Genomic DNA, 13888 nt, shown 5'->3' with positions numbered 1-13888 from the left:
CCCTAGACAAGTAAGGGAATTTCTGAGAAATTTTGTGCTGCTCTTTTCCCCTACCCAAAGAATCTGTATCGGGTGTTTTGGTATGAATATATTTCATTTGCACAATTTGCATTTACACCATGTCTTTCTGAGCCACTGGGTTCTAGTCCTCACTATACAAAACCATAGTCAATAGATTTTATTTCTTGGTTCAAATTAATTAACATGAAGAAGAAGTGGTAGGGTTTTTTCCTACACTTAGATTTACTTTGGAATTAAGCTCCAGAGCAGCTTACCTAGTTGCAAGTGGACTATGGCAGTTGTTTTTCCTGCAGTGAGAGACCAAACATTTAAATCTTCTATAGAATAAACATCTTCAATTTTCATTAAGTCTTCCTTAATGCGATCCACATTTAAATGCCTTGGAACTCCTGTGATACCAAACATGAGATAAAATCAATTCTGTCTTCTGCAGACTCTCAGTGGCCTTTAAAATATGATGACAGATCTCAATGTCAAAAAACTTGGAATTTGTGCTGCTGGAAGTGATTAGTAACTTCCATGTTATCAATACAAAATAACATGGAAACTGGCCTGTTAACTCTAGTATAGATATAGAAGTTGTACAGCAATTGTTGTCTCAAATGTAATTTGTCCTGTCCAGAACCTGCTCTCTAACAACAGCCAGATTAGCTCCCTTGGAACTTGTGTGGGCAACTAATGCAGCTGCTAACCCCTAGTGGCTGTTTAGAGCAGACTGCAAAGTCAGATTATGGAGAAAAAAACATCTCCTGAAACTTCTCCTCAAGACCTGGTATCATTTTCACACGCTCACAGCAATCCAACTGCAGTGGTAGTGCATAGGACCTTTGTCTTACATCATGTCATCTTTGCAAATCGGTAATTGCACTGATCAAGTCCTTTTGGTATTTCCAGCAGCTACAGGACCTCTACAGCTTTATCTGTACAAAAGGCTGAATCAAAATTTTAGATGATCAACATGGATCAAAAACTAATATAAAATAACTGAATAAACTCTGTTTCTGAATGTTTTGTTTTTGCAATAGCCTTTTTCTGCTTACCTTCCAGTTTTACAGAGTTTATATATTCACTGTGAGGGGCTCAGCCATGCATTTCTCAAATTTCTTCAGACTTTTTACATGACTTCTCTGGACCTGATCCTTTTAAATTAAGTTAGCTCTAGCACCATCTCTTTTGCAAGTTCAGTGCCTAGGACTGTCTCATATGAAACAAAATTTTCCTTCTAGTGGAGACCATAAAAAAAATCTTGGCTAATAAATAACTAGCTAACTGCCTAGTATTATATGTACAGCTTTCTTTTTCCCAGGAAAAATGGACTTAAATTCTCATACCTACATCATGCTCTTGATAGATTTCCATTCTGCCTTGTAAATCCGTATTAAAAGCTAGAATCTCACTGCTTGTGGTAGAGAGACATTTAACTGTTTTATTTACCATTGCTAGTATAATGATGAAACGTTAAGTTAAAGTTAGTACCAAAAGCTGATACAACTCCAAGGACCTTGATGCCATAGAGTAGTCTGCAATATAAATGCAAGTCCACTCTCTGGATATCCTGAATTTGCATTGGAAAAGCTCCCTAGCGTGTGTAAAGATCACCTATATCACTTTTAAAATCATCATTCATTCAGAGATTGGTATGACAACTGGGATACCTACGAAACAGCCACAACTCAAAACGTCTGGAATCCAATACATCTTTAACTTATCTCTTTTCTTCAGCTAAGTCTTAGCTATTGACTTGAGGCTGAAGGTTCTGAAGCAAATATTCTCATTTTTTAAAAGCACTTGACTGAGGTTCTGAGTGTTCTGATACCTGAAAATCTGAGGTTTCTAAATTAACCTCGTAACATAATAAAAGTCAATAATAATTCACATGATACAGCTAGAAAGGTGCAGCTAAAAGGATTTTTCTCCCATCCTTTACATCTTCTCTTTCATAAAGGAACAGCACTAGATCAAGCAGGAATAGTTGGCATGTAAGCTATGATAAGGCAAAGAATGTTGCTGGCATCTTTCCCTCACCACCTGAGATTAGTTCCTTTGGCCTGTGTTCAGCTTTTTCTTCTCTATTTTTTTTTCTTCTTTTTACACCACTCTTTTCTTGTAGCTTCCCTATGGTAACAGCAGAAGCACACAAGTAATACAAAGGCCCTTGTGGAAAAGGGGAAGACAGATCAGGCATGAGCCACCTGTCCAGTCATTTGGCCTGAACTTGCTTCCTCTTTTTATGCATTCAGATTCACTTTAACTTTACAAGTAATTAAAGAGAAGGTGCAGAACTGAGTCCAGGCAAATGTTCACTTAATTTAGCTGATAGCCACTGCAGACACACAAGAAAGTTCTGTACATTTCACTTGAACATCTCCTGATGGTAAAGCGTGAGCAGAGATAGGACTTGTGTCATTCTGGCAGAGATCAAAGACACCTAAAGACTGCTGCAGTTTAGATGAACCATAAAGAACCAACAGACTAAAGCAGCAGCAAGACAAACAGGTCTCCAGGCACAATCCACTTAGAGATGGTGTCTAAGTGCTGCCAAAAAAGTGCCAGTGCCCACTGGTATGTGACATGTAAAGTACTGCAGACTGTGCACAGATCTTACCTTCCAGAATAATAACTCCTGTGTCACACAGAATTCGAACCGTTGTAAAAACCACCAGTATGGAAAATATGTACGTACATATAGGATCAGCAATCTTGTATTCTGGCTGCAAGGGAAACTCCACTGTGTTAAAGGATGTATGAAAATAAGCTCACTTACAAAAACATGACTCAGAAAATGCAGCTACTTCTAGTTCCAACTTTCATGGTTTGTTTTGTTTGAATAGTTACAACATAAGTAATAGAGCTACTTTTGCTTATTTTGCATAAATGCATGACGCTTACAATAAAATATCACAAGTATTTTTTAAACAACTTATAAAAACAGGTCCCTTTTTAATATTATCACTGAAGTTGAAATTAAAAGAATTCCACCCGCCTCAAAGATTGGCCATTCCTTACCTTAAAGCGTATGATGTATGCAGCTACCAGCACACCAATGCTTTGTACCAGGTCCCCCAGGGCATGGACAAATGCTGCTCTCACAGCAAGGCTGCTGTGTCCATGGCTGCTGCCATGGGACGTGTTAGGAGAGTTCGACTGAGGTACGTGGGAGTGAGAGTGGGAGTGGGAGTGAGAGTGAAGGTGGCCAGACTGATTCAGCAGAAACCCCATTCTGAAAGTGAAAAAAAGAAAAACACTCCAAGAAATTGGCATTAGGGGTTGGTGGATGGATGGGCTTCGTTGCTTTTCTCCTTTCATTTTAAACCAAATAGTTGAAAAAGTATTACTCAGTATCATTTCTTGTCTTATTTATGAAAATTAAGAGGTCCAGCAAAATTACATCCCATGAGAAAGTTACAGACCACAAATGAATTAGCAGCTAATTCAGAAACACATTTATGAGTGTTAATGGAGAGAAAGGGAGATCTTACATCAAGTTAACTGCTACCCCGACGGCTGCAGTAATCAGCATGATGTCACCATTTATTTCATAGTCCATATGGATAGTTCTTTGAACAGCTTCATACAGGAGGAATGCCATAAGGATATAGACCAGCAACACACTAATGATGGCTGACAGCACTTCTGCAAACAGAAAGGACACAACATGACAAAAATGTGTCTCAGATCTATTCCCATTTCCAAATTAGAATGTGGACAGAACCTTAACTATTTTATGCGTATTATGCCTAATATAAAACACCAAGTTGTGCAGTAAATGAAACTTCTAAAATAGGATTAACAAATGGAGCTTGTTTGAATCAACTCCTTCACACTTCTCTGTCATCAATACATCCCTCAAATTATGTTTGCACTGAAAACTTCTGCAGGGCCAATGACCCTGACTGCTTCAGACAACCCAGAACATTTGTCTGAGAAGTTGCAGCCAGAGGTCCTTCCAGGGCAGAGGAGACCAGGGGATCTCAAACAACACCAGCCTGCCTACAAACAAGAGAAAGCTTGATTTCAAGTGTCCACACCATTGAGCTGGATTTAGAAATCTTTTCTATATATCCTTCTGTATTTAGGATGGTAGAAAAAAGAAACCAAACAGTGCAAACTTGTCAGACATGATACACCTAAGCTTTTCAACATATGTGTTCATACCCATTACCTACTGCAGATTTCAGCTATGAGGTATTGGTCAATGTTTCTGTATTGCTGTTCTATGCTGTTTTAACATTATCTAATATTTGCCAAATATTCATACCTCATCAAAGAGTGTTCTGACCAACACTTTAGTGTGAGAATTTCATCTGATCAGCAGGGACTTTTAAAAGGAAATATGTATCTCAACAAAGAGAAAATGAGAAAGTTAATAATAACTCTAAATATTTCTGTGCCATTTACCTCTGTGGAAAGAGGTTACAGCTCTCAACAAGCTTCCTGTTCTTCAGATGTGACCTAAACAGGTCTAAATATCTTATAGGTCAGGACCTTTGTGCTGTCTTCCTCAGTACCCAAGCCATGAAATTGGACTGGTAATCCCATACATAAACTTGAGGAAGATGAGTCTACACTACAGTTTCAAGGTCTTACTACAAAGAATATAAATTTCCTAATGGGTCACTAAATTCCTTTTATAATAAACACACTTTTACCCTCTAGGTGCATATTCTGAAAATGATTGCCCTGCTGCAGCTGAAACTTTAGGGGAAAAAAAAAGACAAGACACCTGACAGAGCAAACACTGGCCCAGTTAACAGCTGTCTCAGTTATGGGCAAATTAACACAGGGCTTTACAAAAAGCACTGGGAAAATCTTCATGCTCGCTCCATTGTACTGCATGTAGCTCTGCAGCCATGCCTGAGTAATCTGTAATCATTATGTGTAATGCTCATTACTGTCACTTGCCAGATGGATCACTGGGATCTTACCCTTCCTGTGTGAATTCAAAGATCGGAGTTGGAATTAATTTACTTGGAATTGTAATGTTTGTTCTTCCCCCTTGTTCTACACGTCGCCCTGATTTATTCTCCAGTAAGTGCAAAATTCTGCTCTTGACTGTACCATAGCACTAAGAATACTGTTCTGAGAATTGCTTCTCTTCTTCTGCTTTGAACTTGTCACTGTGTAGTACAGCTTTGGTTACTGCAGGAGATGTCATTTCTAACTCAGAAGTGGTTTAATTACATTTATTGAATATTACAGAAAAAAATACATGCAGCTGTATCAGCATTTAAAAATCACTCGATCCGTACACTGAATTTTTAACATCGTTATGGGAGAAGAAACTCACACCACCACATTCAGCTGTTGGGTAGTGTTTCAGTGCCTGGACGAGGACCAGCATTACCAGGCAGTAACAAGGCTCTGAAAGACAACTGTCATAATCTCAGACAATTTCAGAACAACTTGAAAATCCTGAAAACATCCACCCAAGTAGTCGTGTTCTTTACGAAGGAGGCAGATTATTCAAGGCCACAGACTTAAACATACACAATACCTTGCTGAGAATTTTTCCAGAATGCTTTTTAGAACATTAGTGAAGCCATAGCACATTAGCATTTACCAGAGAAATAACAGAGTGTGGGGTTACAATCCAAACCCGTGTTTTCTGTAGTGGAAACCAGTGTTTTCCTTGCAGTTTCTTTCACAGTCACTGTCGTGTCAGCACTGTAGATTTGTGCTGAGATCTTTCACTTCTTGTGAAATGAACTGTGCACTGTCTCAGTGGACTGGCTGATTCTGTCATTACTAACGTGTCTCTGCAGCAATGGAAACGTGCCAGGTTCCATATCTATGCTTAAATCTGCTCAATGTCTTGCTGAACAGGAGGTATCTACACTCGGTGGTGAAACAGAACTATTTTTGGCTTCAAAAATGTAATCCTTTTCAGACATGCTGCAATTTCCATTATTTTGTCTTCACTTTTCTAACCCATTCCTGAATCAGTCAGCCTCCTTTTCATCACCGAAAAGGGAATAAAACTGAAGAAGGAGCACACATGTTACATACTCAAAGAGAACTTAGGTAAATGAAAACTAGTGCAAACTTCCTTCTGGAATTTGACTAGACAACTAATAGGTCTGTTGTCTCTACAAAGCAATGTTTATGGGAATGAGTTTGAAAATCCACCACTCTACAAAATAAAAAAGCCACTAAGCATCAGAAACATTGTTCATGACAACATTTTCCTGCCTACTGTATGCATGGATTATCTTAAAACTTAATGCAAAGCAGGTCAGTGATGAGATAGTTCTTGCACTTGAATTCCCAGATTTAAACAAATGCTCCACATCTTTTTCTGTGACAAATACCCATTCTGTACCCTGTTTTTAACATTCTTTCATGTTTTAACATCTCTCGTGAAGTTTAAGCTATTGCTGAGCTGATGTTACTAGCTGACAAGCTTCTTACATATAGGTTGTTTGGAAAAATGTGTTACAGTGAGGATATACCCTAGAAACAGCTTTGTTCCATTGCCAGCATTCACTGGTATGTGAATCTGGGCCCTCAGGCCACAGCATTAGGACTGAGTGCCTAAAATCAGGCAAATAAATTTCACAAATGTGATTTTAAACAAACTGTGTGCAGTCACTTTGAACCATCCCATGTTCTGTACTTTGGGGTTCCTGGAAGGGCCTTTACCCATTTCCTCTCCCTTGCTGCAGCCACAGAAACTCTACCCCCACCCAGCCCCAGGCTCTGGTCCTCCTCCTCCAGACAGAGCTGCACTGCAGCAACTCAAGCAGAATGGCTAAGGTAGAAAGGAACCCCTGGAAACAGTGCAATCCTGCTCAAAGGAGGGTGAGCTACAGCAGGTTGCCTAGGGCTGCTTCTGGTTGGGTTTTGTGTGTTTCCAACTGCGGACACTCCACAACCTGTTCTAGTGTTTGACCACCTACTGGCACTGGGCAGTGGAAAAGGAGGAGTAGTTGTTGCAGACATGAAAAGCTGCTCCCTGGAGCTTGTCCTAGGGAGAAGACTGTGCCCAGTGAGAAGATGGTGAGCAATACAGTCTAATTTTATGGGCAACATCTGGCCCATGCGCCACCACTGAATGGTGCCACTGCTTTCCCTAGCAGTAAAATGGAAATTTAAAAAAATATAGAAAACGAGGTGGTAGGAATCCTCAGGGATTTGTGCTTGCAAATTAATTGAAAAGTCAGTGAAAATTATGGAACTGAGTAAGATTTTAATGGTTAAGTCTCTTCTATTTTCCTTAAGATAAACTCCTGTTTTAATCCAGAGCATGACATGTCCAAGGCATGTACTATTTGATTTTAGAAAAATTACAAAGAAATATAAACTATTTAAATGAAATAGGGTTAAAACATGTGTAAATGCTAACAGACATCCTTCTTGAGAACATGAGCAAATGCCAGGGACATACCTGCCAGGTCAGGTTTCAGCATTAGGGGAGCTCCTATCACAAAATTAAAACTTCATGAAAGAAAAGTTTGTAATGGGAAATGCTGGCATTGCTAATGCTTTCTTGCTAAAGCCCCAAAGAGCTTTGCTAGTGTACAGAGTTATGCATTCATGCATTAGTGACTAACTGATGACAAATGACAAGGAGTGATGAAGTTGTTCAATTCTACTGCTGTTCTAGCAGCCAAAATAAGAATTGCAAATAATGACTACACAAGACTGAAATTCCTTGAAAAATATATGCTATAGAATGTATGCAGCACAGGTAGCAAACTGTGACACTGGAAATTATCTGTTTCATGAAAAATGAAGCTTTGGAGCTTTTGCTAAAATGTCTACAAGATCTGTAGCTGTATATTATGAATTATGATATCAAGTTATCAACCCCATGAAAACACTCTTTATCATCATTACAGTTCCAGACATGAAGTAATGAATCCTGATAATACCCTTCCAAGGTATTATTTTGTTTATACTTATTTTTACAGTCACTAAAACAGGCAGAGGTTAAGTAACTTGCTGCATGGCAAACCATGGGACATTCTGACCTCAGCTTTATGTGGTTTGGACAAGGCAAGAGGAATACTGATTTATGTGGCTTCTGGCAGGACACAGCTCTCTAATAATATGTTCTACATAACTTTTTAGTTCTGGATTAAAATGTCATTTTTCACATTGAATAGGGCCTTTTTCCAGTGCCACAATTCTTCTGAAGTCACTAAGACTTCATAAATCCTGGGCCCTGGCAATAATCTGTTGTGAACAGACCAACATGCACAGCTCCTGCACCAACAAGCTCCTCAGTGTGTCACATGAGCAGTAACAGTGGTACCACAGTGAGCACAAAGAACGTGTCCCTCCTTTGCTGAGCAGCCTCAGTTCCAAAGCACAAAGGTGCACAGTGGCCTGAGCCACTGCACCAGCCCAGTAACTATGGATGGGCTATGCAACACAGATCTGCAGCCATCCTCGTTCTTGCTCAGAACAGCTTTCCTCCTCTGAGCCCCTTGTAAACATTTTAGGCCATGGTTCATTTATAGGAAGTCACATTTAAAATGTCATCATGTATCCAATTCCCCAACCTTCCTCTTTAAGATGGAAGATGAATCAAGCATTCAGAATTTAATTCTGAACCTCCCAAGTCCCAGTTCCACAGACATGGGGAGACTCATCCTGCTCCCAGGGAGCAAAACTCTGCCATCAAACCTTGGATAGCTTTTCAAACTATACCCTTGTGGCAATACAACCTCTGTAGTGCATCCACAATGGCCACTGAAAGTCAAGTCGCAACTCTTAGCTTTGTTGCTACTTTCTTTCTAGCTATTATTCTAGAATTAGGAGATCTTTACAGCTGTTGCTTAAAATACTCTTTAACAGCAAACGCTGGTATCTACATACCTAAGCGATGAAATCCAAACGTGAACCTCTTTGTTGGAGATTTTGCAGACAGCCAGAGAGCAAGCAGGGTCAAAATAATACCACTAAGGTCAGTTAACATGTGAAGTGCATCTGTCATAATTGCTAGACTGTTAGCAACATATCCACCTGGAAACAAAATTGGAAAAGTCAGGACACATAACATTTTTAATTACTCTGGATAATACCCTCCTGGCAGAGCTTACAGTTATTTATTTTAGAACAGTGCATTAAGTACATAAGAGCCTTCTTATAATCACTAAACATGGGGTTTGGCCATTACAAGCAAAATGCCACGCTATAATTTAAAGCTACCCTAATTAAAAGTGCAGTCAAGTGTGCTTTCTATTAAGAGTAACATAGGAAGGATTCATCTCTGCCATTCTCATAGAGATGACTCTGTAACATTTGCAAGATCAGGCCCAAAATAGTTTTATGCCTTTTCTCTACATATTGCTGCACATGTGTTTACACAACTCATCCTTTTATTAAGCTACACCTGTTAAATATTTTGACATTACTGAGCAGGGACAGAAGTTCAGTGACTCAAGGAAATTTACCCTGTGCCTTTTTTTATTACATTATCTTTTAACCTTCATTATTCCCTGTCCTAGCAGAAGTGTGTAAGTTCTGCCAATATCTATTGCAGACAATTACCTCTACTTGCACAGCATTCTTCCTTGTTATTTATGGCCATCATTTTTTTCTCATAATTATGAGCTGCACTGAGACAACCTGAGATCAAAGGTTAACATCTTTGTTCCAATTCAATTGCTAATGCTACTATTGGATGGGTGAGAGATTTAAACAATGCACCTCTCTCTTAAGCATCCCTTACCCAAAGGGGAATCAAGGACGTGCTGTGTTGTCTTCCATATGCTTGCAGGTAAGCCCATTTTCTCAGAAAGATCAAATCTTCTGTGTCAGCTCAGCTACGATCTGGTTTCTTTTTACCTTGAGATTGTCATTCAGCTGCAAATTGCACTGAGCAAAGCATGCAGCTGGTGTGCCATTTGGCAGGCTTGAGGCTCCAACTAACATTTCAAGTAAAGGAATCTTCATATACGATTAAAATTGTCTTAGTGAAGAAGTTGGCCATGAGGAAATAGCAAAGGAGAATTCACAAGTGGCTGATTGCTTTGAAGACTAGTCATAAAACCTCTGTGTGTGTGAATATGTGTCTGTATGTACACACCTGCAGACAGAGCTACACTCTCCTCCCCACCCAAACACAAGCGGCACACTTGCTCTGTAGTATTACTTGTACTGTGGATAACTACCAAGTGCACTACATTTCAACCAATTCCTTTCCTCCATCCCCTTTCTTCAACTGTACATAAGTTTCTAAGACAAATTCTTCTGAGGCTGAAATTTTCCAAAAGGCCATCTCAGCTCAAAAACAATGAGATTTTAAGATTTAGCAATTCAGCAGCTTTTTGAGTAAAATGAGTTACGCCTTTCCCTTCTGAATTAATTTTTCTTCTCACATGATATAAAAAAAATGACTTAGAAATGTGCAATTCACAATTGACTCTTTTACAGTCAAGAGAGAAGAAACAATAATTTATATCCAAGGACATTCAGTTTACATGTATCGTTATTTACAGTATGTATGTTCATTCACATGTATTAATTTTGAGAATCACTTCAGTCCAAGATGAGTCGATTTATTTCAGCTAGTCTCTCACTTTAAAGGCTTCCTAAATAAAATGATAAAGAAGGAATTCAGGTACTGAAGCTTATCCTAACGCAGCATGTGGATTAAGAAAACATAATTGACATTTATGAAATTATGAAATCAAAGGTTCTCTGTTTCCAAAAGTATCAGTTCATTGCTGGGTTAAAGGTACTGCCTAGAGGCTGTTTAAACACAATTGGCAACTTGGAAAAAAAGACATCTATAACCTTTACAAATAGACAGCTTGATGGCTCACCACTGTTTTCAGTGACCCATGAAGGACAGCAGTCCTCCTCAGGGATGATCAATTAGAAATCTCTAAACATAGCTGAAAACATCAAAACCCTGTCAGAAAAGCTACCTAGGACTTGTGATATGTTTTTCATTTCTTGATGCAAAATGGTTCCCACAAAGTATAAGTTGTTATCTGAGTTTTACCATGACTGTTCATCAAGTTAAACAACAAACACTGAGATGGGTTGGAGTAATGAGCTCGGCTATACTTTGGAAGAAATATGCCAATCAAGATTTCACAAAAAGAGCTGCTGAAACAAGATTTCCTTCATCTTGACATCAGTAACAGACAGCAGAAGTATTTTTACTGAAGGAATTAATTGTCTGATAGGCTCTTCTGCCTTTTTCTCAGAAACTCAAATCTACCAAAGATCACAGAAAGAAGTCAGTTAAAATATCTGATACAATCAGAGTTTCCCTGAGCTCCAGATCAATTCATTAAGTTCCAAGATTTGATACCAACCAGACAGAACACAGTACAGGGCTGGAGTGAAATAAATTAAACAGGTAGGACAGACTCAGGACCCGAGGGCTCTATCTTTAGTTACTCTTCTGCTGCTGATTACTTGCCCTATGACAAGTCACTCAGGTCCCAAGCCCTCTATTTATTCTCAGATGCCTGAATATTTCATGGGTCTGGCCCTCAGTGCCCTCTGACTCTGTGCCCAAGGAGTGAGATAGGGCTGGCAGCAGCTTACCCAAAGCTGAGGAGGATGAGCCCACACTGCAGCACTAACGCTTTGTACAAACAAATCCGCCACCCTGACTGCACGAGAGAAACAACAGATGATGTGACAGGGATGAGAGAGTATTTTTACTCTCAACACCTATTCTTTCTAGAGCTCTCCCTGCACTAGCTCCGGAGAGGTCTGCAACAGCGTGAATCAGCTGCAAAGCCCCGAACAGATACTCTCCCAGTGAGTTCAGCATCGACCTGCCAACAGCTCAGACATACTACTCACTGAGGGGCCCTTCGGGTGAACTCTGGGATGAATACAATGAAATAACATCACTCTCACACTGAAGGATGTCTACATCTAAGACACAACACTGTTACTTAGCAAATTTACCTGAGGTCATGCTGAACCAAAACCTTAACCAGAGAAAAAACATGGAGCCAGGGGCAAATGGAGGAATTCAGCCAAACCCCTGCAACAGGTTGGATGCGAAGTGTCTTAGCCATGATAAACTGATGTATTGTGACAGTGTTATTAATGACTGACCACACAGTCAGACACTGAAGGACAAACCCTTTTTTTTTTTTTTGCATTAACCACATTCCTGAAATAAGGTCCCAAATAGAACTGGTGCAGACACAGTCAGTATTCTGGTCTCTCTCTGAAAAAATGGAACATTTCTCCTAGGGATTTTTTTTCCTACATCTGTGGGACAAACTGGATTATTTATCCTCTAGCCATGACTTTGCTTCCTATCCATCCTGTACGAGTTTGTCTTAAAGACACGATTCACAACTGTCCTAGGACAATCATCCAAGAGCACAAGCTCACTTCACATGGGCAAACAACTGAGCAGATTTGCCTAGGTGAGGAGGAGAAAGATGGAGATCTCACATTACCATACCTGAGGCATCTCTGCTCTTCACTTCCAGAAAGTTTCTGGGACTTGATTTCTTCGGGTTTTTTTTACTGAATTATGCCCAGTAATTCATCTGATTAGCTCTGATTTAGACCTGAATGTTAAAATGAAGGCAATTTAAAAGCAGTTGATTGCTACAGAGAGACCTGGCTCAACATACACATCCATGAACTGGCACTGTGTCATGCTCCATGTCAGGGGACAGTGGATGAGAGCATTTAGCCATTCCTCAGGAGGCCAAGTCACACCCAGCAGACACTTGCACTAAATGGCATGGATGTATCCAAAACACAGATAGTAACAGGACACAGACCTTGATAAGTGAACGTTAAAAAGATGTTAAAAGATAAATACTAAACTCTGTTAAAATGGTTAGATAACACCAAAGGCCCAACATTTAACTGCTAATCTACATCCTAGGGACCTTCACACTTCATTTCATTTCAAGTCTGTAGCCTATGCTGATAACAGCCTATTAGATAAAGCACAGTTGTTTGGTACAGACTTGTGTGTAAGACACAGGTTCTCCTCAGCCTGCACAGCACCTGACTACAGCCGTTAGGAGGAAGCAATGAAAGCTCAACTGGAGCACGAGGTTCATTCTTCTGACCAACAACAACCAGATGCTTACATAGGAACTCATTTTCAGCTCAAAAGACACCATACTTCTGCAAATATTAACAAACATATCCCACAGATAATTTAATCCAATTATTTGGTTCTCTTACATGTTGCAATGGGAAGTGTTAAAATACCTATTATTTTAATTGGCTGTGCTCTTAGGATTTATGTCTGGATGGAGCACATGCTAGTCCAGAGCACAGATGGACTCAGGAAGTTATCAACAGAGTGGTTTCTTCACTGGATTGCTATTGATAGCTCAGGGCTTGTCTTTCCAGTTCTCAGTAACAGTGTGTCTTTGCTGTATCTGGTGAATAAGGACAAATATCCCCCAATATTTGTTTTGTTATTATGGTAAATGTCACATTAGAAATCATATTTCCCTCTTCTCATTGCAAACACAGCAAGATTTTATGGCAGCAGTTAAAACACATTGAAAATTAAATTGTTTGTGTCACTTCTCCCTTGTTAAAAAGACCTTACAAACTTGTAGGGTAAACTGACAGGGAGAACTAAAAAAACATTAGGCATTTTAAAAAGGTGTATTTTATGTCATTTAGGGGAATCGATGGAGATGTGGGTAAGGGAACTTGCAAATTCTTTCACTGAAAATACGGACTGGACTTTACTCCCACTCATCTCTGAACGTGCAGCAAATAATCGCCCTGATCTCCCTAAATGACCGATCGTTTCTCTCAGTCAACATTTACAGCCAAGGCCGAAGCAGCGCGCCCGTCCGCGGGGCACCGAGCCGGAGGGACGGCACGAAACGCCCCCGACTCACCGATGAGCTCTCCGGTCATGAAGAGGAGGTAGAGGAGGGCGGCGAGCGTCAGCCGC

At 39.8% G+C, this 13888-nt stretch overlaps 1 protein-coding gene across 1 annotated transcript in view; it reads right to left on the bottom strand.

Annotated features, from left to right (window-relative positions):
• The window catches only part of SLC30A4 (solute carrier family 30 (zinc transporter), member 4), a gene marked incomplete at its 5' end in the record, with an annotated part of 14584 nt that extends 700 nt beyond the window's left edge, over window positions 1-13884 (bottom strand). The window contains 6 exons of the mRNA XM_009073553.1: window positions 276-410; window positions 2627-2732; window positions 3028-3241; window positions 3501-3654; window positions 8842-8988; window positions 13833-13884. Coding sequence (XP_009071801.1) covers window positions 276-410; window positions 2627-2732; window positions 3028-3241; window positions 3501-3654; window positions 8842-8988; window positions 13833-13884 — 808 coding nt within the window. The remainder of the gene's footprint in view (window positions 1-275; window positions 411-2626; window positions 2733-3027; window positions 3242-3500; window positions 3655-8841; window positions 8989-13832) is intronic.
• Window positions 13885-13888: the final 4 nt, after the last annotated feature.

The sequence above is a fragment of the Acanthisitta chloris genome, unplaced genomic scaffold (genome assembly GCF_000695815.1).
Source record: "Acanthisitta chloris isolate BGI_N310 unplaced genomic scaffold, ASM69581v1 scaffold19904, whole genome shotgun sequence".
In the NCBI taxonomy this organism is placed as follows: Eukaryota; Metazoa; Chordata; class Aves; order Passeriformes; family Acanthisittidae; genus Acanthisitta; species Acanthisitta chloris.
This window is presented reverse-complemented; position numbering and strand designations above follow the sequence as displayed.